Genomic DNA, 25190 nt, shown 5'->3' on the forward strand with positions numbered 1-25190 from the left:
AAAAAAAATGACCTAAATCATACAACAGACAAAGCAGTTTTTATAATTGTAATGATTATAGCCTAAAAAAAAAAAAATCACGAAGACAAACACAGGAACAGTTCAAGACAGCGACAGATGCTTCCCAGTTGTTCTATTAATATCCTGAAAGTTCTTCTATTTAACTCTATTTCCATTTATCCAATAATATCAGCAGTACACAGGATTCTAGTAAGAACAATTAAGAAAACAATCAAGAAAAATGAAACATCCTTTAATGCATTTATCTTAAAGTGAATGCAAGACAGCACTTTCAATCTGTTTATAGCTCTCAATTAAAAAGAAATTTCAGTAACAGTAGTGATGTGAATCACATGATACTGAGTTTTGCCATCAACAGAATATACTTTTTTCATGTACATAAAAAACTGTGCTTAACTGACTTGAGAGGTCATCAAGAAGTTTAGGTCTGGTTCTGTTTTACAGAGCTCTTTCTCTCCCCTATAAATCTAATATTTGTAACTGGGTTTTGCCAATATAGCTTTTAGTTCTGCTATGTTAGAGAAGCAATGACTGAAAATTCACAGGACTTTGCTGTTTATGTGCCAGACACTCTCCTTAACTCTTACAATTTCACTAGAAGGATTGCTACCAATGCTATGTTCTTGCAGATTTATTCACCAGGACTTTAATGCTGCAAGAATGAAATTTTATGCAACATAGAAACTACTGGCAATTTAAAAGTAAAAACGGTTGTATTAGACATTTATTTTGGGTAAAACACAAAGATATTCTTTTGTTGTTCAAAAAGGAAAAAAGTTACAAGAGTAATATATCAATAAGAATTTAGTATCTGGGACTAATGGAATATAGCCATTTGCTAAATGATACAATACCTGCCAAAATAAGCTATGTGCATCTCCTCTAATTAGTTCAATAGTGTCCCCAATCTGGATATGCAATGGTGGACCATCTTGTGCCGCTGGCTGTGGTATTCCATTGTAGTTTCGAATTACTTGCATTTTTGGTAAACCTGAACAAACAAACAAAACGTAAGTCAGCATATATTTTTAGTTAATGACAATTAATAAAATCTGAAGACCACAAAAGCAATCAAAGAGACACTATGTCTTTAGTAGGCACCTAAGGCACTAAGGCAGTGCCTTAGTACTGTACCATGTGCAACCTAATAGGAAGGAACTACTTTGAAAAAACATCTTTGTTCTCCCTTCCTCTTGGGGTAGAGTGGATTTCATGTCTATGGAGGCTCTTTCCTCTACACATGCACTCCTGGTTCTGCATAAGGTTCAAACATTAAGGCTATCTTTGTAGTCCAAGGCAAAAATTGTGATGAACTAGTATTAAAGACATCAATATGGATAATCTCATCAGTTTTATATCAGTAAAGCCTACTGCTGATGTGAACATGTCCAAAAGAATAAGGATGACAATGAAGTCTTGCAGGCTTCTCATAAGACTTTTTCTTTTTTTTTTTTTTCTTTTTTTTGGGGGGGGGAGGGGGGGTCTAAACTTTCAGATTTAGACAATATTTTTGGATACACGTAGCAAAGCCCAGATAAATTTAAGGTTTCATTTTCAAGACAAGAACTCCAGCTGCACAGCAGTCCTTCCATGTCAACACTGGGTGCATCTAAACAGCCGATTTTAATCATTTTTTTAAAAGGGAGCAATCTACTTTTTGACACACAAAATATTTCCCCGAAGATTAGTCTCTCTGTCTGTACAAAGAACTAAATCATTGTTTATAACTACAGTTCAAGAGCCCTCCATAAGCATGTATCAAATGGGGGGCAGAAAACTGTGGGTACTGTAACTCCATGTACTTATAACTATAATGGCATTTAAAAAAAAAAAACAAACCCACTTAAAGCATTATGGACAGCTAGTGTATTGCACTAAAAGAGTGTGCTGTGATATTACAAGAATATTTGAAATCAAGTGAAATACCACCCACTCTATATACAAACATAGTAAAAACTTAAAAGCTTTTAGAAAAGCATTTTTTTCCACTCTTTATACTGCCAAGGAAAGCTTCAGTTTAACAGAAGAGATCTATTTTTAATTACTCTCCCTCTGTCTTTAAATAAAACTTTATATAATAATTTCCCTGTTTTTAACTGCACATGGGATGTTAAAAAAACGCTGCAATTAAGGGGGCATATCCATTTATAAACTTAAGCAGAAAGTTTTTGGTTAAGTAAGATTCTGTAAGAATACATATTAATGAATACAAATAGGAGTGAAAGCATGCAAAGTCAAGGTAGCTGGGCTGCTGTATTTAACCAGTTTCTTGCTGGAGAGTCATAATTAACTTAATTCTAACAAGAAAGGATCAGCAGGCCTACAAAAGACCTATTTCTGTTGCAAGATCACTACTGTAACTTAGGTGGCAAGAAATACAAATATCCATGATGTCCTCTAAATTGTATGAAACATAAAAGAGATCACCTTCAATAATTACTACTCCCTGTATTTAAGAATAAATACTAATCAAAGTGCTGATGAAATATTAAGCAAAGTAATACCAGCTCTTATGTTACTCAACCCAAATGACACCCTAACTTTTACTATTTCTTCAAGTTATCTGGCATACTTAAAATGAGCACCTAATTATTAGTAAGCCATTATTCCACTTAGGTAAATACTAGACTTTGCTTTATTTCTCAGCTGAAGGCTGTCATGCTTTCAAATACTGATTCAGCATCAACAAATGTTGCATCTATGGCATGGCAAATAAAAGGAATGCTGCATACAATATCTCCTCAAAGCTAACAACTTTGTCCTAATGCAAAGGAAATCCCTCATCACAACATAAATGATAGCTCTGCATATGTGATAAACTGTAAGCATACACTCATCTTGGAGACATACCTGGAAGTCAAAACAAATGCACAAAATATTATTCATGTTATGAAACCTTGTATCGGGTGATTTAGTTTATCACATTTCTAGTGTGTCGATATAATATACTTAAAACACCACTTTTGTATTGATTGCATCAGAACATAATCAAGAAATCTCATGCACTTTTCAGTACAAGTCCTGGGTTATTTTAAAGATACTATACTGCTGAAATTATTAATTATAAACATGTGTAAAATGACTTCTTATTTCTATTTTACTGATAATTATGATTATTGGTATCTCTGAAAACCAGGCCAAGAGAACATGGGAAAAAAATCATGCTGTGTCAACTAGCAGAATTATTCAGAAGGTAATACAGAATTAATCATGTTAAAATATACCATGCCTAGAATACTTGTGTATAATTCAGTATGCTTAATTCTGTAAAATCCTACAGCAATTTTGATGATAAAATTCCCTTGGCAGATACAATGTTGGAAGACTTGATCTAACACCTTGACATCACTAGAAATAGTCCTATTCATTTAAAGAGCCTTTCAGGTTAGGGTATTAGTCTTAACAGAGTTCATTATTCTGCTTCAGATCACCTCTTAAAATTTCTTTGCCATAATGCCTACAGAAACTGTGACAACTACAGCATTGATGTGCTACACCTGTTCTCTACTGAGAGAGACCAATAAATCTTATTCTTATAGTCTAATTTTACTACCTGTTTTTAACTGATTGTTGTCTTTGGTCTACTTACGAGTTCTTTACACTCAGCATTGTCTTTGCTATGAATACACACTGCCTAACACAATATATACACACTATCACTAGACCTACATAAACCAGCATCTGGAGGAAGTAGGATACATGGCTGAGATTCCCATACATTGCAATAATACAGAAGATCATTGTGATTTCATTAATTACTGCATTACTTTCATTCACCCCCTCTAGTAATGATACTGTGTGCTATCTTCAAGGCTACTGATCAAAGATGCATGTATAAACAAGGGAAATTATTTTCTGGTGCTAATTATTTAAGTACACATTAGATTTGACTCAGATTCTGAAAAGTACTTTGTACCTCGAAGTACAACAAGTGAAGGTAAATTCACTCTCCAGCAACAGGAGTGTCTGAGTCACAGAGAATATATTCATTTCAATATCAGCAATACCAGACAAGTGTAGACAGCCTGTATTGATCAAAGATAGAGAAGCAGTGAATGTGAAACTAATGTGTTTTACTTGTTCTGTGAAAAGATCATCAAAAGGACCTGTCCCTGTTACATGATTTTAAACATTTTTTAAAAATCAGTTTTCCCAGGAACAAAAGACTAAATAAAGTCTTTGAATCAATCAATCAGAAACAAGCACATACTATTCTGGAATAGCTGTACTTCCACAGATAAATGTTCTTCTCACAGAACTTTCCTGAACTCACCATTAAGCACAGAAGAAATAAATGAGCTACAGAAAAGTTAATAAAGAATCAAAAAGCTCCAAACAGAATACTCAACTTTCTTTTCACCATGTAATTACAGATTTGATAATAGTAGCTCAAAAGCAGTTTAGCAGAATAACACTGAGATGCTGTACCTTTAACTGGACAGATTCTGGTCAGCCCTTCACCTCCTAATCTATACGAAGTACACTGGGGTGTGATGGACCAAGTCCCATCCATTATTATCACAGGAACCAGTTCACACTATCTTTCACCTGTTTAGCAAGCTTATCCTAAAATTTGTTTGTTCCTATTGTTCATTTTAGAACGTTATTCTCTGAGCATTTAGAATCTTCTTTCCAGTGTAAATTAGTTCATGGCCAACTTATATCCATCTAGAGGCAACAGTCTGAATAGTTCTTTCCCCTGTCTGCATTTATTTCCATAATATAGTTATAGAGAGCAATCATATCCCTTTTAACCTTTATTTTGCTAGGCTCAACAAGCCAAGTTCTTTTAGCCTCCTCTCATAACAGATCAGTTCTTCTGAGGCAGTATACCAACTGCTTTACTGAAGTTCAGACAAGATCTGGAATATTTTCCTTGTCTACCTTCAAATTTCATTCTTAATTGGCACATGGATTCATCACAAATATACTCATTAAGAATCCTAAGTACTTACTGTAATGTAATAATGCAGACAAGTGGTATGATACAGAAACCTGAAATGTTTTAAGTGTAATTATGGATTATTTCTGATAGAAACAGTAGAGAAACATTATTCATTAATAACTAAAAAGTGAAATCTGATTAGCATTCGAGACAGTGCCATTGCGATGTACATAGCTGCAGTACTGAGAGTATCTGACAACTGCAGAAAACTTCTGGAAACATATCTGGCACTAAAATGTTATTCATGAATATGTTTAAAAGCTGATAAAATTTCAACACAAGGGACAAGGTCAGAATTTCAGCCCGCGTTATTATAATTGTTAAAAAATATCTCATTGGCTTCCATGAGGTTAGATTTCCACATGACTGAAAGCTTTTGTCAGGAAGCTTCCTAATTTGAAGATGGAAAACCAGCCTGGCAGTTTCCAACCTTGAAATCAAAAGGCAAACTGATCCAGTTATTCCACTAATAAATAGCTGAAATTCACTTAACTTGAAAACCAGGAAACCCCCCAAATTCCTAGAAAAGTCTTCATAGCCAAGCTCCGGATCACAGACCTAACACAAATTGATGATCTAAGCTGTAGCTCATGAGAAAAGCAGAAAGCATGCTAGTGTCAGGGTTTACGAAGTACCAATTTGGCTACATTATAGAAAAATAAAACCTTTCATAAACAATACCACACATTTGAGTATTTAATCTCATAGTTATGACTCAAAGAAGAAGGTCACATTTTAGAATTAACATAGTACATAATAAGTTAGAATACCCATTATATATATGAAATAAAAACATACAAACTACTTGTATTCCTTAGAGCAGCTCTGCATTTATGAATGGCACTGAATGATCCTCAGTTTCATGCGGAAATTCAAAAATGTTATTTTTTGCTAACAGCATGCATAATGCATGCCCTATGATGACCTCTATCTGTCAGAATTGATTCCAGCATCTGTTATTTCCAAGCAACCCAGAACATGGTTTACGCTTTGGTCAGGGATCATTTTAACATCCAGAATAATGACATAGAGTATAAGAGACCAGGGTTCAAAAGCGAATCTGTTGATATACTATATACTGTTAGCAAAAAGACCTAAAACAGCTTTGTCTGCATTAAACAGCCATACCTAGTTAATATGAGTCTTGAAGGAAGACTTTCTCCAGGGAAAATATAGCCTAGTCACCAAATATTTATAAACCGATCCAAAAACCACTAATGTAATAGAAGAAAGCCTCCTGACGACTTCATTAGGCTTTGAATCTGAACAGAATTTTAGACTGACAAGGTCACCTCACAATGTTTCCAGAAACTCAACCCAATGACATTTGCCTTTCCTACAGGAAATGATATAAAGTCTCACTAATTCTGCCCTTTCTTTCACCAAGAGTGTTTTAGGTGTCTGTTTGGACACTCTGAACTTGCTTTAAACCTTTCTGGTTTGTATTGTTGTAGCTACAAAAAAAGGGAATGCAACTCTGCTGAGGAACAGACTGACATTTAGTGATTGATAAGCCTTCCATAGCAAAGACCAGAAGAAATACTCTATCTCAAATCTCAGAGCAGGTGCATCTCCAGCCATCTTCACCCTACAACCAGGAAATGAGGGCAAAGTAACCCACTGCAGTGTCTCCTTGTCTCATTAAACATTTGAACAGCGACCCACAGTGTCATCAATCATTTTAACAGCACAAACTAAAGACACACAAGCAAAGGAGACCTTGTATTTAAATAAAAGTGAAGAAATCCAAAATTAGTATTTACACCACGGTAAATCAAGTTAAAATGTTAAAGTTTCAGATCAAGGAGCATAACTGCAGATAATAAAGTAACAAGTTGTGATTAAAAAAGAAAGAGGAAAACAGATGGGTTGATAAGGACAGCAGTGTGAATTGCAGGTGGACAGTTATACCCACAATGTGAGCATCCATGACACAAAACATATCAGCTTTGCCATCTTTTTCGGCAACAACTTGGTCCGATACTACTATTATTAAAAGCTAGTTAAAGGGAAGCTCTATTCTGAGCATGGACTAACAAAGTCCTTCAGCATTCTCTTATGTTCTTCAAATCAGCTCTGCTAGCTTCAGCATTTAAAATTCCTGTTCCTAATGATTTTGTTGCAGAATTAACAGTAATCTGGATTCTCCTCTCTTGCATTTATCAAGAGAGCTGCTTCTTAATTCCTAATCAGCGTCATCTATTTCCACAACCAGTGGAAGTCGATAGCTTTATACAGTCACTGCCAAAGACAAAACTTACTTAGAAGGACTTCGCAGCTGGTGAGGAGACACAAGAAAAGCAACACTACATTATCACTTACAAAAAAACACATTCAGTTTCTGGGGCTGTCTATTAATGATGTGAAAGAAAATAGGTGGGTTTTTTTACTTTTAGGCCAAGTACTTATGACACAAATTACAGAACATGGAACATACCAGCACTGTCTTTTAAGTGCACTCTTCAGAGTGACAATGATTTAAATAATTACTATTGGGCAAAATTAATATAATGAATAAGCACACAGACATACCTCAAAGAAGATATTTAAATTGAACTTTTAATTCTCCCAGTCTTAAGTCATTATTTTTCTAAGTCATCATAATTAGAAGTTCTAATTTTAGATATTGCTTATAAACTTTACATTCAGGCAAGACGACCGAAATGCTGACAGTGCCTAAGAATCAGCTTTGAGTATTTCACTTGTCTTCTCCTTAGCTGCTTTGTCTTTGAGTACTATTCAATAAAGTCTCAACATTTTTCGTATGAATAACCACAACCCCTGAGTTTGCTGCTTGACTCAATTTTAAGTCTAAAAACTTCAGAAGGCTGATTAGTAAAACACTTAACAGTACCATGAGCCTTATTCAACTAACTGTTTAAGCTTCTGCCTATATAGGTATATAAATACAGCAGCCCTAGAAGGTCTTTCTTCTATAAACAGAGAACTCACAAGCACTCGGAGTGGGCAAAAATCTTCACTACCTCATAATTCAGATGACAAATTTGTAATGCACTCCAAACCACATCTGATAAGCGTTCACATTTCTCTTTCACTTCCACAGAAGCAGAAGATTTAAAGACCATCATCCTACAGGACAAAACTACTGAAGAACTTTTTTTTTTTTTTTTTTTTTTTTTTACAGTCCTAGCCTTGCTTTCTGTGACTGTCTTCCCTCAACTGTTCCTACCATTGTACCTCCTTAAAAACTTTACTGAAGCAGCATACAGGATTCCCTTCAGTCCTTTACCACCTGTCAAATCTTCTATAATTATTCAAAGACTCAATTTTCCACCATTTCTCTTTAATGCTGCACATATATAGATATATATGCTGTATTCTTGGCAGAGACCTCTGCAAAAATGGTCATCAATCAACTAAAATGAAGATGTGTGGGAGGAAAATCTGTCTGCTAACAGTCTGATCAACAACTTGTTATCAGAAACACAAAAACACCATAACTCAGGAAGTCCTTTCGCTTCTTCAGGTTTTGTAGACCTGAAGCAAAAAGCCCCCTGATAAGTAGCTGTATCTCCATTTTCCAGTGAAGATCCACACAAAACTTGGAACTACATTGCAGATCATAGCAGGAGTTCATTACAAGGAAAATAACAAGTCTAGACATGTTACTCAATTTACATGGTTGCATTTTTGAAATTGTGTGACTTCCGAAATATTTCTAGATAGATTTTTTTTTTTTTACATTACAGTAGGTTTTTTTGCTTAAAGAATGATGCATAGACGAACAGCCATCTTTCCCTGCTCTGAACATCAGTATTTGACTTAGCTCAAATGTTTTTTCAGCAAAGATATTTGAGGATAACTCTCTCTTTATGCTTAGTGACAATATGAGCAGCATTAATAAAATCAGCATCATGGGAACGCGGACACTCACTGAGGTCGACAGTCCCCTCTCATTAGCAGCTTTAAGTTTTCAGGTCTTCCAAGTCAAAGCCAAACTTAATGCTCAGCTTAGTGCTCCTATAAATGCAGCTAGCATTTATTTTGATCAGAAATAAGCAATTTAGCTAAGAAAATTCAGATTCCAAACTGAAGTCTCAGAATTTAATTTTTTATTTAGAAAAATAACTCCAACAGAAGGCATTTTCTTACTTACCTCCTAAGCAGGGACATTTGGCACATCGTGACATTCATTTTAAGGAATCTGGAAGCTCGCCTCTATGCAAGAAAAAACAGGCACTGCAGAAATGCTTCTGAACAGCCATGTTTTTAAAAATAAGAAGAGAAAGCCATAAGGGCTGTCTTTTGGGAAAGGAATGAACCTATCATTATTTAGATGACCAATAACCATTTGTCTCTCATGCCCTTAAGGGTGGTTCTCTTCGCAACTCTCACAGATTGACTCCTCAGGTTTAAATTTCTTTTTTCTTTCTCAAAACAGAACAGAAGGAAAAGAAACTGTGAAGATTTTGGGAAGTCAAGGGACAATATGTTACAACAGAGCAAAAGCAATCTGAAAATTAGTTAAGTACACTACAGAAAGAATCTACTGACATACAAATGCCAACCCATTCCTGTTTGCACAGCAAACATTTTCAGAAGCTGTCCTAGGCATCATTCAAACACTCAGTCTTCTCTTAAAATACATACATTAGTCTTTATTGCTGCAGTTACATATGGATGTACAAAGGAACCCACTTTCAGAAAGTCAAGTACCAAGTACTAAAAAGTACCACTAGCTCCAGCTGCACTTGTCGAATTTTTTTTTTAATTTTTTATTTAAGCTTGACACAGGAACTTTAGCACTTTAATTTAGAAAACACGGACATGCCCTAGATAGATAACTGTGGATTGCAAGTACAAGAAAGGATGTTTAAAATAATAGAAATTTCATGTGCAATTCCAACATCATGTCTTATTATTTATACTCAAACCAGCTACTTGGCATTTAAAATGTTGTCTGAAGTTTGTCCTCTTCAGAAAAGAGGGTCCTCTCCAGGACTGCAGTGAAAGAAAGCAGAAGAGAGCTAGGAAGGTCACTGACTTTATAATGGCCATAGCTACATACATTTTGTGATAAATTAGAGTGAAGACCTTGGTTTCCCTTTCATAGCATGTCTTCCTCCTAACAAGTGTTAAGGACAAGCTCTCGTGTTTTGTACAATTCTAACTTCAAATGCTTATTCAGGCAACTAGTCCTTCCTTGCAGTGACATAGGCAGCTATTTTTGTGAGAGAAAGGGATTTTGGAATTGTCTAGATAGACAAGAATCTCAGCAACAAACATTAGAAATGGGCGAGTGCTAAATGTCTTATTATGTGAATAAACAATAAAGAATAATCAAGTTTCAAAAACAGAGTTTTCATTACTTTTGACAAAGTAATGAAACCATATTTCAATGTAGTCTAGTGAATGAATTGGGTATATCAATTTTAAAAATAATGTTGCCTCAGAACTAAGAATCTTCGTTATTTTCTTTAAAATTGAGCAAACTAGAGTTCTGGCATATGAATTAAACAGTGTGATACACAAGGTGCTTTTTATAAAAGCACAAGGTATGAAAATTAACCAGTGATAATTATCACATCTTTTAATGTGGTACCATAGACAGGCATGGCATTCTAGAATGTGTATTTGTTCAAACAAGTACCTGCCCTGAGGAGCTAACAACTTACATTGGGCAGATACTATAGATGAGCTATGAAGGTGTGTCCAAGACAGTAGTAGATTATGTACAGCAAAAGGCTCTGAAAAACAGGGGCAAATCTTGCAAGATAAAAATTCATTATTCCACAGAAGTAACTACTTTAAGCTGTATTTTTAATACTACACTCTGCCTGCCCAGGGATGATCCTGCAGCAAGCAGTAAGAGAAAAAAGGCTTGAGAATAAGAGCCCCACTTTGGAAACTGAATTTAATACTGCAAAATATCATGAATCTTGTGGAAGACCTAGGCATTTTTCTGTTGTTGAGCATTCACAGACTAAATAATTTTGAAAATAACTTGCTCAATTAAGTATAATCAAATATAAACTTTGTCCTTTCTAAAAAATAAATATACTGCAGTCAGAATATGATAGTCAAATCTCACCTGTAATATGCCTGAAAGCATGGCATGACATGAGGCAGTCCTACCTTTTGACAAGTCTATTCAGCAGAAATGGAATTAAGTCACCCTGCTGAATGCACTGTACACTTCAGTGTACAGCTGCTGGACACTAAAATAACAATCATGTACAGCAAGATAACTGTGCACAATATAATCCAAGAAAACATGCACTTATGCCACCTAGAATCTTTCACAGGTCTCAAACAAAATTTAAAAACATGCATTGCTGAAAACATGCTGAGATTTTATTCATTAAGCACCACAAAAATTAATATTAACTTATCTTTCATGCCATGTCTTTTGTGCTCAGTATCGACTAATAGCAGCTGCCCCTAAGATAAAAGACCTTACTCTCCATTTCTGCTACTTAGAAGAAATAAATTCTCTGGCAAGGAGTTTTAAATTATTACATAATATGAAGGGGAAGAGGCTGATGCCTGGCCAAGCAGGCAGGTTCCAGCAAATGACAGAATAATCTTGCCTGCACGCATCTTCTTTGTAATGCTACATAATCCTTCAGCTTTTCAAGTTAAACACTCCTGTGATCTTCCTCTTTGAGAAATTTTTCTTTTCTGTGGCCTCTACCCTGATTATGGCAGATACCTCTGTTACTTCTTAACTAACAGTTCTTAACTGACATGCAAAAAATTTCAGGCCATGTAGACCTTCCTTGCACAAAAGCATCTGTAGATTAATGTTGCCAAGAATTACAGCATTATATTAAGCAATGAAAAGACACTGTTGCTTTGGCTGAAATAAACCTGATTTCAAAAGTGTACCTACTGATTTCTGGTTTGTATAGGTTACAGTGTTTAACTTATTTTCTTTGAGAAAAGAGTACAAAACTTGCTTTCATTACAAAATATCCGTGTTATAAAAGTAAAAAAGAATGAGTATATACTTATAATACTGTTATTACCACAATGTAGTTAAAATTGTTTATCCCTAAGTAATATATACTTGTGATTTCATCTTTATGCTGCATACTTTGCACATTTCAAGCATTGGCAATATATGAAAATAACTTCTAGGAAATCCAAAAGACGTAGTATTTTGAGATACCTCCATCTTTTCCATGAATTTCGCAGTAATCCTAGTCTCATTCAGTTGACATAGCTATAACACAGACTTTCAGACCATGTTTTAAGTATCCACTGAGCATAAAAATGTATATATCTTACACATTATCTGATCTCACTGTCTTCATTTAGAAGTTACCCTTTCTTTTCTAGCAGGATTGGTGTATCAAAAATTATGTACTACTATGATACACTGAAGTTTCTGCAAACTCCCTCCCTTTTAATCAAAGAAAAATCTTTTCAATTTGTAGTTAAAATTTTAAGAATTGCCTAAAAAATTAAATAGCTTTATCTTCTATGTTTACATATAAATAACTCCTTAACTTGAAGATGGATCACATGATGAATAAGCAGTAACAGGGTGCTGTTTTAAAGATAAAAATGAAAACATACAATAAAATCATTCATGATCACTTCACCTTTGTTGCAAGGTTATAGGTAAATTGTCACAGGCAATAAAGATGGGAATCAAGTCCAGTGCCCTGTCAAGATGTCTGCCCTGCAATAATGATCCAGCTCCATCTTAAAATCTTTTTTGCTTCTTTTCCTCCCCCCAACAAAACCCTCATATATTCATCTTCCCAATAGCGAAGGTTCTCCTTCTCTTTTCTGTTTCCAGTCCGAATGTGGATTATATACTCCAGCAAACAGCGGGTAATTTGTTAGGACGTAAACCATACCTGAAAGCAATAAAGGATATGGGTTGATGTTCCATCTAACCCAGGATGAGTGTATTCTGTCACACCCTCACTAACTGTGCAGCCTCGGGACTGAGCTGGTTCAGCAACCCAATCAGAAAGAAAATTACTTATTTTCCTGTCACCACTGACACCACCACTGCTTCCCACAAGTTTTCCATTATGTCATTGAAGTAACTTTGCCCTATGACCAGATGATCATTGGATTCAAAAGAAAGGGCAGTGATGGAACACCTGGGTAGGAAAAATCACCACACCTTGTGGCAACAGCTGGTAGTTACATCAAAGAATCACCAGAAATCAAACTGACACCAGCAGAACACCTGGAGTTGGTTCTTTCTCCCAAAAATACTGCCCTGACAAACACCACCACTTATGCGCTTAAATCCCAGCATCAGCTCTTTGAGCTTAGTTGATCATTCAATGTTTCTCAGATGCCTGAGCCCCGTGCAGAGCTATGTGTAATTACAGCTCTTAAATCAATAGCACCAGAAACAGACAAATAAGAAAACCAGCACACAACACAGAAGAGCAGTCAGAGAAATAAATCTCCATCATTAAGTCTCATACTCTTTTCCTTTTGAGCCCTTCTTATTTATCCTCTCTTCTCTCCATGGTCAAGCAGAAAATGGAGGGGGGGGGAAACTATAGAGCAATATGTAGGGTCTTACGGGGGGGGGGGGGGGGGGCGGGGGGCAGGGTTGGAACCCACACTTTTAAATTGTAGAAGATGTAGTGGCATTAAGTGAATTCCACTGTACTACAATGATCACTGCCAGTTGCAAGAAGGGTTGCTGCTGCTGCCCGGGGTGAGATGTAATTCTGGAAGTAAAGCTGTGATCCATACATGCAGCTTTTGTTTTTGTATCATATTTCATGCCATTTGTTGCTGTCAAACCCAATTAAGGAAAAAATTCAAGAGCAGTAAATGTGCTGCTTTATCATCTGAACTAAAAGACATAGTGCCTCATGCTCTCTCCTCTCCCCACATCTCCTATTCCAAATGGACTGGTTAAAGAATAACCTCTAAGGTTAGTGGAATTGAAACACGTTTTCAAGGTATCACAGAATGGTTTGGGTTGGAAGGGACCTTAAAGATCATGTGTCAAATTATCAGTGTCAAATGCTTTGCACAAGTCCAGGTAGATGATGTCAGCTGCTCTTCCCTTATGCACCAATACTGTAACCGTATCATAGACAGCCACCAAATGAAGTTACTATTTAATTCCCTGTTACACAGGGAATTGCAAGTTATGAAAAGTGCAAGACTGAACATGTCGTCTATTTATTTGCAGGTCAGCAAGAGCAGCCATGAGGGCTGAACTCAAGTGCTTTCTCTGAATCCTGAATAAACTGCATCAAAGGTTTAAAACAACTGGGCTGAATTAATTGATTCTACTGAAAAATCAATCAGATCAATTTTTATAGTCACTACTTGGAAAAACTAAGTACTAAAATTCAAATATGAAAGTGCTGAGTTCTTTAATTATGATCTGCAACTTATTTCTTAAAACAGCCTCAGTACCACAGAAATTGGAGGTTAAGTGTGGAAGCAATGTTTTAAAGCAGCTCGGTTATAATCAGTAGATGTCCCAACACGGATACCTGATGTTTGTACAAGGCAGATTGGTAAAGCCTACTATAAAAACAAAATTTGAAAATATATGGATAAATATAAAGACTGAAAATACTTTTTAAAGGAGAATTGAGGACATCGTTTAGAGTTCTTTGAAGTAGACAATGAACATGAGGATGAAGATTATATATTAATATGGATTAGCAAAATAATTTTAACAGGACTCACTATGAGGCTCTCTTTCAGTTTTCATGATATGAGAGACAAAGCTCCCCCCAGAAAAATAAACATCAGAAAGAAAGGAAGTAAAAGGTTGAAACAGTAATATTTTTTTCAAATAGAAGGTGGTTTCCAAAAGGGTCACCCAAAGGAATTCATGCTTGGCCTTCCGTTGTTCTAAAAATTACTAAGAAGTCTTGAAATGGGAGTAAAAGTGGATTAAGTCTTGTAGAAGGCGCAAAGTTTTTCTTTAAAAATAACACTGCTTGCAAATAACTGAAGGAAGATTTCATGACCTGAAGTACCTGTACAATAGGATTACAAATCACAGAATAACTTTGGCTGGAAGAACCTTTGGAGATCATTTGGTCATAACTTCATGTAAGATGTAATTTAACAAATACAAAGTAACATATGGGTTGAATATTCATACATGATGATGGACTCTAAAATGGTTACCATCATATAGACAGCAGATCTCTGAGTAATTGCTAAGTATTCTTTAAAATCAGTTCTTTAAGATCATAATTTAATTCTGCTGTGTACCAATGCTAAGAAATTTCTCGGAGCAGACCACCGAAGCAGGAAGACCGACCACTCTTGGACCTAGAAGCATGCAGACAAGCAAACAGAATGGCCAGACATACAGAAAAGCTTCTTTAACAGAGGAATTAAGCAGATAATGGCTCCTCAGGCTAGAAGAGAGATGACTGGAGGGGATATGACAGAGACTATACATGAGTGGCAGAGACACTGACCAGAGAAAAAGTATTCATTATTTCTTCATTTATTGTTCTCTTTCTTGATTCAAAAAAATAGGAGGCGTCATATTAATAGGCAGCAGGTTTAAAACAAACAAAATTAAGTACTTTATTCACACAACTAATTATGAAAGTAACAGTTAAAACGATGTTGTGAGTGCCAAGATTTTAGATTGGCTCAAAAAGTAGCAATGAAATTACATGGAAGAAAAACTAAGAGCTAAGAAACAAAAGCACAAGGTACTGGGGGAAGTACCACAACATCTTACCCCATATTCTATCCTTAAGCTTCCATTTAATTGGCTACTGTTGAAGAAGGGATCCTGGGCTAGATTGGCCTGCAGCCTAACTGTTCTCTTCTCTGGGAACCTCAAAGAGGTGAGCAGATTAAAAACTCTCCTGAAAAGTAGCATCAGTTTCTCAGGCTCTTGCCTCTGGCCCCTTCTACCAAGCTATAAAACCTTCCTCAGGCAGAAGGCAGAGGCAGTTCTGGGAGCTTCTCTTCTGTGAATTTTCAGCAGTCTTTTTTCTCCCATGGGATGGCTGCTTTCAGTTTTACAATGTTTCCCAAATTCTTTGTGTGAGAATTACTTTGAAGTAGTGATCAAATACGGATTTAGTTAAATGAGTGAGCCACAAAAAAAGAAATTATATGCTTTAGAGTACTGTTAAAATTCAGTAACTTTTGACTATTTTTAATCATTCATTGCCTTATTACCTTTGTTTTGCCTTTTGAGATTAAAATCAGATATGAAAATAGATGGTAAATGCAATAGTCCTCTTGAAGATGAATAAGAGATTTCTAAGTCCCAATAAACTTTATCAAAATACTATGCAATTCCCTTCTACTTGCCACGGTAACTAAAGGCAACTTTGGGTTGTATTATTTCTGCACATGCCTTTTTTTAAAAAAAATAGTGCTGTACTATTTTTGTGTGTGTATAAAACGCAAATCAGTATTTTTTTTGTTCTACTGATCATACTTGTATGCCCATTTTGCCCACTTTTACCTTACTCTTTTCCTTTTTTCTGCCTGCCAACTCCCTTGTAGTTATCTTTAAACAGTGACATTTTGCTTAGAACAGTCCATACTAAGAGTGCTTTTATGCAGAAAGATACTGTAGGATTTTTAAGCCACCTCACCTTAAAAATTATGCTAATACATGCTGAGCATGTATTAATCACCATTATTTCTCCAAGAGAAAAATAAAACGTTAGTTGCTCAAGATACAGAGACAGTCCCAAAAACACATCCAATAAGACAAAAGAACCTAAATTACTCAACTAAAAACTAATCTTGCAATCCAACCAGACAAGGATGAAAGAGTTTGACAAAATAAATGTATTTCACCCTTTGGCATCTGGGTCTTCTGATGTTTAATTAAAAGAAAAGGCTAAAGGCGATGTTCTTCTCTGAATGTTAGCTCATTGCTGAGATGCCAAAGGGACAGGCACCTTTCAAAATACCTCTCCCCAACAGGAATGTAAAAATAATTTTAATTTAAAATATAACAACCCAAATAAAAATCATTAAACTGCATTTGAAATGCTTCATTGGAAGACAAAACTCCGCTTTGCCTTCCAGAAATGCATTAGTGGAAAATTTCTTGGTGCAAAACATTAAACATGTTCTTTCTTGTATCCCAACAAAGATGAATTCATTATTTTGGGAAGCAACAATAGCTCAGCACATGGCATTAGCGCCATAGTAAAAAAAGCAAAGATCCTGAATGTAATACGTATTTATTAAAAATATGCAAAATAAATTAATTTGATCTCACAAATTAGGTGTCACAATTCAGCGTGTCTCTGAATTCACTGTTGCTGAGGTCCACCTGGAAGAAACTGTCCCATTAACTGCTCCTAAGAACATGGTGACCACAAATAAATTCCCTGACTCTGGTCTCAAACCCCAACACCATCCCAGCCACATGATGTGAAACATGTTAAAACACGTCTATCAATACTGAGAACTGGTCAGGTTACAGCTGCAATCCAAGTCCTTGAAGGACTCCAGAACATTCAGAATCATACAACACGTCAGCAAACAGTACTGCTTCTATCCTGCTAAGGAGTCTTCCTTTTGCAGCAAGCACCCTCCTAGCTGCCCTGTTAAACCAGTTCTTACCTGCAATTCACCTGGTTCACACAGATTCCTAGAGATATGCACTGTATACTTTATATGCACTTTGAACAAAGTGTTTACATGCTGGGTAGAGAAGGAAAAAACATCCATAACCCAATAAAACCCACCCAAAACTTAAGCATATGTGTTATATGCATGTATAATCAAAGCTCATTTTTGGTTTTGTGGCTTAATACATTAACATGGAGAGAAGTCTTTAGCTACTTAGCAAATCTGCTGCTCCACAAACATTACAAAATTATCTCTAGGGCAAACACACATACTTTGTTATGATTGTTAATTATTAGACACACTTTACTTCCAAGAGAAGTAGATACCGGAGTGCTTTCAAGTTTCTAAAACAGTAATTTCTCCCTTTTTTTTTAAGCCATATAGGCTGCATTTTTTTAAGCCATGGGCTGCATTTTCATTTGTAACAGGAAATGTAAAAACTAAATCAAAAGGACATTCTGGTTGGTGTGCATGCAGCAAGTCTCCAAGTCTCCTGGTCACTTACAGGATGCGATGGATGTTTCACTACTATGAACCTTATTAGTTTTTCCCATACCAGTAAGCAGTGGGAAAGACCTGAAACTTGTCAAACAACAAACTCTTCACTAGAGGAAGTTTTGTGAAACACTTCTCTTTCCTCCAGTATTCCTTCAGGCTTTCCCTGATTTAATTTACAGTCATGTACGCATTCATTTTGACCAGCCATTAAAACACATGGTTATGTTCAATGTAAACAGTATCTAAAGCTGAAAAGACAGTCTGCATATACTTTAGTACTTCAGTTGATGCTGTCACATCAACTCCCCCAGAAGCTTTTCATAGATATTTAACAGAGAAAGAAATAAGCCTGTGGGACTCTGAGCAAGGTCCTGAGGAAAGATGCTGAAACAAATGGCCTGTAATGGTTTGTTCTACTCAGTCTGAAAAGACAAGAACTATTAAAAGGGGATTGCTATTCACTCCTACATTTTATTGACAGGAAAAATAATTAAGTAACACTACCGAATGTCTCAGAAAAAAAAAAAAAAAAACTATCCATGTATTTCTTGATTCTATATACAGAAACTCCTTTACTAAAGGAAAAAAAATGTTACCTTGATCTAATCGATCTTGATGAAGACAGTCATAAAAAGGAGATACTATTAGCGACGCCCGTCAGCTCCTCACTTTTCATGAGAAAAATAAATACTGGGGCCTTGTTTAATACTGGCTTTTTGGTTTTGGTAGACCTTTTTCTGTGGCTTAAAACCAAGATAAATTCTTGTTCTCAACAATGATATTGACAGCCAGTTAGTAATGGACCACTGGAGACGCAACCAGAATCACATATAGCTGACCCCATCGCTGAAATGGAGAAATAAATTCCTGAATGCCAGTTTTTCAGCACTGGGCTTCATGTTGCAGAAGGTTATCTTTTCTTATCCATGAAATTGGATATTCTCTATATGGGGCTCAATGAGAAAGACAACAGTCCATCAGGACTACCAAGGACTTGCCTGGATAGTTCATAAGACAAGAAAATGAGACACGCTTCAAATTCTCAGTTAAAAAGAGTAGTTTTATCTATAACAACTACATGCTTGGCAAAGAATTATCTGCAGGTTGGGATATCCCAACATTTGAATTTGGGCCAGATTTTGCTTTTGGCTGGGACATATGGTTGGAGTGGCACTGAAATGGAAATTAGAGTTAGACTTGCATATCACAGAGCACACTCTCTCAGAATTTGTTGAAATATCTCACAGTAATATACCTCAGTCTTATCTGAAAAGGAAATTTAAACTGCCAATATTACACTATCCCCTAATTTTTACTATAAAGACAAGATGCGATCATTACCACAAAACACAAACATCTGAATATTGTTTCACTGCTTAGTAATCAAACACATATAACAATGACAAAACCTAGTTAAACGATTCCACAACCCAATTTCAACAAAATACAAAGGACACAGTAGCCCACTACGTCTAATTAAATAAACACATCTCCAATCTAACTAAATAAACATTATTTCCAATGCTGAACTTGTCCCTGCACAGGTTTTTTTTTTTTTTTTTTTAAATGTATATACTTCGGGCCATAAATCCAGTTATTCACTTGAGGTCCTTTTCTTTATAATCTGTGTAAAATCAATGTTACTGAATTCCTTCACAAAGCACGTATGGACCAGACACCAATGAGAAATACAAATACCTGGTTTTAAAATTACTATTTGAACTTTGAACTCCCAGGCTGAAAAATAGCTTTGCCCAAGCTGTTGCACTGCATACATTACTTGTTAACATTGTGTGGCCCCCAAAAAACCCAGTCAATATTTACTGTCTTTGAAGGGAAAAGACCTGTTGCTTCTGTCCGTCAGTTAAGAACTAAGGTTTTCTAAGCTTTAATCCATGCTGATAAAGAAATCAGCTATTTAAGAAGTCAGAACATGCTCAGTGACATTTTTTCACAGATCAGATTTTGAGTTTAATCTGCAATGAATCTTGAATATAAGGCTTCTAGTGTTCCATTTCTACCAAGTTTATCCTTCTGATACGAAATATACTTTCACACTTTTAGAAAGTAAAGTTCCAATATTTATATTAGCAGAAGTGCTTAGGGTAAAACTAGTTTTAGAAACACTAAGCTGTGAATCTACCACATTTAGACTCTTTATACTGTTAAAAAATAAAAAGATAGCAAACAGACACTTATTCCAACAGCTGAGAAAGAGAGAGTAATTTTTACTCTTATTAAAATACATACAAAATTATTTCTATTAAAAACATTGGTCAGATTGCATCATCCTTCTCAAGAAAACATACAAAGCCTTAATTTATGCTTATGAATATACATGAATGGTCCATTTGTCATTTAAGTCAACAGTGCAAATCACATGCTTAAAATTAAACACATGCATAAAAGTTTTCATGACATGCCTTACACAAGGAAAAAAATGTTATATAATTATCCCTCCATATGCCCATTCTAGGCAAAAACTAACACCAATCTAATCACTTCTCAAATACATTTAAGCAGAATCATGTTGTTCTACAGTAAAATGCAAACTCTAGACCAAAATTTTCCTGGCTTTATAAGTGCAAATGCATTTATAGGTTCATTCTCTAATGGCTTTTATTATCTGCTGATTAATCCAAAGAAAGGTTACCTAAAACCTGTCTCCCCTAAAACTTAGTAGATGGACCAATTCAGGAAGCTATCTGCAACTGGACCACAGGCTGAAGTCATAGCGTACAGCATAAAGAAAAGTCATATTTTCTTTTGATTGTTCACTTGTACAGTTTCTGCACACATTTCTTTTTGTACAGTTTTTGCACATATTTTTCTCATGACTGTTTAATTTCCCAGGATTTCTCTGCCTCATCATCCATTAATCACTTTTCCGTCTATCCTTCCTTCTTATTCAGCAGAAAGCAAATCTTGACAAGGAAACTGTCACTGTCAAAACTTTTAACCAAACTTCAAAGAAAAACAAATGAAACAGCCATGAACAACTTAGTGCTTTCAGGGTACTTCAGCTAGATAGGTTCCTCCATCAATGAGCTTTATCAGTGGAAGACAAGATATTTTAATCCAGTATCCTCACATTGTTTTGTTTAGACCATCCTTCTACCCACAGTACTTCTCATCAAACTTGAATGATTTTTCACTCAGGGCTAAACTGTGTCAGTGAAAGTTGAATTTTGGCTCTAACAGGCATAAATAGAGAAGCACAATGCATCAATTTGGCTATGCTATGTCTCCCACATTCATTATTCTTTACTAAAATAGCCAAAGACAGACAACAGCAAGAGACAAGACCAAACATGTCAAAAAGTTTGTGCTAAAATACTTGCAGCCCAAAATAATTGTATTTACTGCTGATATCAAACTCCACCAATATTTAGACACCACAGATGCCAGTAACTGATCCACAGCAAATGCCTGTTTTCCTAAACTAGTACCCATGCTTTGGCACCGTAACATGCAACACAGGTAGCAGCAGCATATTAAACCTAAAGACAAATCAATCTGAGCAAAAAACACTTTGTTTTTTTTTTTAAAAAAAAAAAAAAAAAGGACAGCACATTACAATTTAAATGTTATCTCTGACTTTGACTACCTCTCTCAGCAAAAAGAGCACCATGGTGCTAGGATTTCCAGAGATTTTTATGCCAGTGTTCTTGAAAAGCTTTTAGGATCAGTGCAATACTGAATGCCTGAAATAACTGATCTGTTACAAGTGCTGCTCTCTGGATAGCATCTTCTGTCTCTCAAGGCAACATGCAATTTGATGAGTAATATTACTTAAAATATACAAAAAAGATGCCACGAGTTTACCAGAGACATGCACATCTTTAAAAGTTATCTCCACCAAGTTACAGCAGGACTCAGACTTCATATGCTGACAAAATGCAAATTAAAAAGTTCACTTCATTTGAAAACTGACAAAGTACATGTACGGAGCATGGTAGTATCTCTCTTATTTATTAAAAAAAAAAAATTTAACATTAGAAGCTATTCTGCAAGACATTCTTCTGCAACAATATCTCTAATAAAGGCACTTAAAGCAAATGTCCTGCATTTCTACTGGCTTTCAAAAATATAACAGGGACCAAGAACTTTACTCAATAACACTATCCCAATGACCCAAAGAACTGTTCTGTGTAGGTAAATGGATGGGGTGGGGAGGACCTGAACCATATTTTAGGCATTGATTATACACAGCTTTTAATCAACTATTTAATTCAATGACTTTGGTGATTTGAATAGTAGTCAGCCTTCGATAAAAACTAATTTTAAAGGATCCTTGTATATAAAGATCACATAAATACTTCTATCAGACTTCAACAGCAAGTAAAACCACCAGTATACTCAAGAGGTTCTCAGAATTAAATTACTTAACCCTTTAGGAATCTACATGAGACAGCTGTGTTTAAGGATCTGACCTATAAGGACTATTCTGCAAGCACACATTACACTTCACTGCAACATATCCTATTGGATGGGAACAACTCAAACAGTCCCACCTGGAATAAGTATTCCCATACTCTTCTGCATTATTTCATTGATATTCTTGATGTCTCCCCCTCTGTATTAATTTTCAGAGTTACAGAGTGCTCATTTTTTTCTTTTTTCTTTAACAACTTCAGTCAACGACACACAGAACAATTTAGGAGTATCATGAAGCAATTTTTTTTGCTAGAGGGAACAAAGTGACAATACGTGTTCCAAAACATGTCAAAAGTAGGTGAGTAAGAAAGGTGTGGTCTGCTTCAGCTAGTTACAACATTTAGCCTTTCAGAGGCAAGGCAGCTGCAATGCTACTGGCACAACCAGCATTCCTGCTTTTTGAAAGTGCTTAGCTTATAGAGTTGCCATCCTGTTTAAGGTTTGAGTCCCAACTACTCTCAAGTGTCCACAAAGAGAAATATTTAATAATCCACAGCTTAGTTCTATTCCAAATAATATCTGCATAACAAATCTCCAGTAATTAAACTATGCAAGAAACATAAAGGACAGAAATGTAATTACTGTAAAAAATTACACTAAAAATATCACAGTTACACTGAAAACCATTGAGTATTTTATACAGACACATAATGGGTCTCCAGAGGAAACGTTCACCCACTTGAGTACACAGTCTATAAGCAAGCATTTAATTTTCTTAAGGGCTGCTGCTGACATGATTCCACAAAAGTATCTACTATAACAGGAAGAATAAAATCACTTTGAAATTCTACATAAAACTGCAACTGGTTTATGATTTTTAGAAGAGGAACTCATGTTCAATACAGCTAAGCACTGAGCACCACTACAGTTAAAGAGAGTTGAGAATACCCACAACTTTGCAAATCAGAACCTAAGCTTTATAAGCAACTGTCTGCTTTTCATCACTTAGTTTTGGGGTTTTTTTAAACTGCAGAGTACAGTAGGGTGGGTCACATTAACCTAGAGCCCAGAGGCATTTTGTTGTTCAGATAGAACTGAAGCACTGCTTAAAGAAACAAGGGGAAAAAAAAAAAATTAATCAGCTGACCTTATCTTTGAAACCGCAAAGAAAGCTATCGCTTTAGACCTTCACAACTTTGGCAATAACAAAACATCTCAACATTGCGTGCATTACAATATCATTCATAATGCAACTTGATAAAGTGAGTTACAGCTTTCTCGCTCTTTTTCTTTAATATTTAACTATTAAAAAGTCATGACACAAACCTGGGTCCATATGTCTAGAGTTTCTTCTAATCCCATTCGTTCGTTTCTGCATAGCAAAAATACAAATCAAGGATATGAATAAACATGTTTTCATGTAGGCACACTGCACTCCTCTCATTCCCACAATCTACTAGGCAAAGCTGGTTTTCACAAGTTATTTCCCCCAACCACCACCACAATTATCTGTATCTTGTAGAAAGATCATACTTTGAAAAACATTCTTACTAACGTAGATAGTTTTTTCATATATCCTATTTTTTCTGACACTAAGCTCAAAAGATTCTTAGTCAGGAAGAAGATTTATTCATACATCAATATCTTTTGATTTCAAGAACAAATTTATTTTTTAGTAATTTATGAACAGGACAGTGGAAAAATATGTAGGTTTGGCATTATCTACCCCAGATAATGTCCACAAACACGAAAGTATCAAAGCTGCTTGCATTGCTTTAGTACGGTAGAAACTTTCAGTATTCCTACTTTGTACTTAAGGTAGCTAGAATTTCCTATGGATTTCTTAAGTTTCTTGTTTTCTGGGCAAGTACTAAAATATACTAACTCACCTCCTCTTTCTTTTAAATTTGGATGAACAAGAGCTGTGTGAAATCAGAAGCTCTCTGACAAGATTGAGACTTTTTTTAAAAAAAAATTTAATGTATTTTATACTCCAAGACACTGAAAATCCCTGAAAATTTCCATGTGAAATAACACGTATCTGTGAACTACTGATCTGCTTTTGCAAACTTGCTTTAACTGGTAGCTTGCATGAAGATTCACGTACTTATTTAATCAAACCAAGCACAGAAAAGCACATTGCATAACAAAGGGAACAATTAGGTTGCTCCGATTTACTTGCAGTTGATATAAGCTGATGCAGGACAGACACCAAGACAAGCCAGAAAGCAGTAACCTGAGGCACAACCAAATTACTAAACCCTGTAGCAAGCTGGCAAAATGAAAAGCTTAGTTTAAAAACAGCTTTCAAACTCCTGAGTCTTTGGACATACTCTCTCTGTACTCCACAACTCTAATTAAAGAAAGGATGCAAGTTTTGTTTCAACTGCAGTGGAAAGAAGAAAAATTTAAAACTGCTGCTACGATGAAGGTAATATTACTGAATAACAACAGAAGGCTCAATTACATCCTAGTTATGTTTTTTAAGTCAAGGCTGTACTGCTGATAAAGATTGATGCAGAGTGGTGAGTAACCACAGATTTGCACGAGAGAAGGAATGGGGCAGGAGTGGGAAAAACAGGCATGAAGAGACAGAAATGTTTAACTGAAATTTAAAAAAATACAATACTTCTGTGATAACGTAAGTCATATACACCAAAGGACTGGATGGAAAACAACTTTAAGGAAATAATTCTTGAGCTGTATGCACCAGTATACTTTATTACACTACTGGTATGAAATCTAAATCCATGTTGTTTTCCAAAACGGCAGATGCTCATCTATGCTCAAGTTTCCTTCTGCACAGACA

The 25190-nt window shown here is 35.6% G+C and overlaps 1 protein-coding gene across 4 annotated transcripts in view; it reads right to left on the reverse strand.

The window, feature by feature from the left end:
* VAV3 (vav guanine nucleotide exchange factor 3) overlaps nucleotides 1–25190 on the reverse strand; it is a 202070-nt gene that overhangs the window by 61905 nt on the left and 114975 nt on the right. For all 4 annotated transcript variants that reach the window (XR_012624163.1, XR_012624162.1, XM_074832667.1 and 1 more), the window contains exons 19-20: nucleotides 23708–23753; nucleotides 876–1012 (exon numbers count right to left, since the gene is read on the reverse strand). Coding sequence is in view for 2 of the 4 variants with exons in the window: in XM_074832667.1 (XP_074688768.1) it covers nucleotides 876–1012; nucleotides 23708–23753 (183 nt within the window). In the remaining 2 variants the exon portion in view is untranslated. The remainder of the gene's footprint in view (nucleotides 1–875; nucleotides 1013–23707; nucleotides 23754–25190) is intronic.

The sequence above is a fragment of the Strix aluco genome, chromosome 8, assembly GCF_031877795.1.
Source record: "Strix aluco isolate bStrAlu1 chromosome 8, bStrAlu1.hap1, whole genome shotgun sequence".
Lineage (NCBI taxonomy): Eukaryota > Metazoa > Chordata > Aves > Strigiformes > Strigidae > Strix > Strix aluco.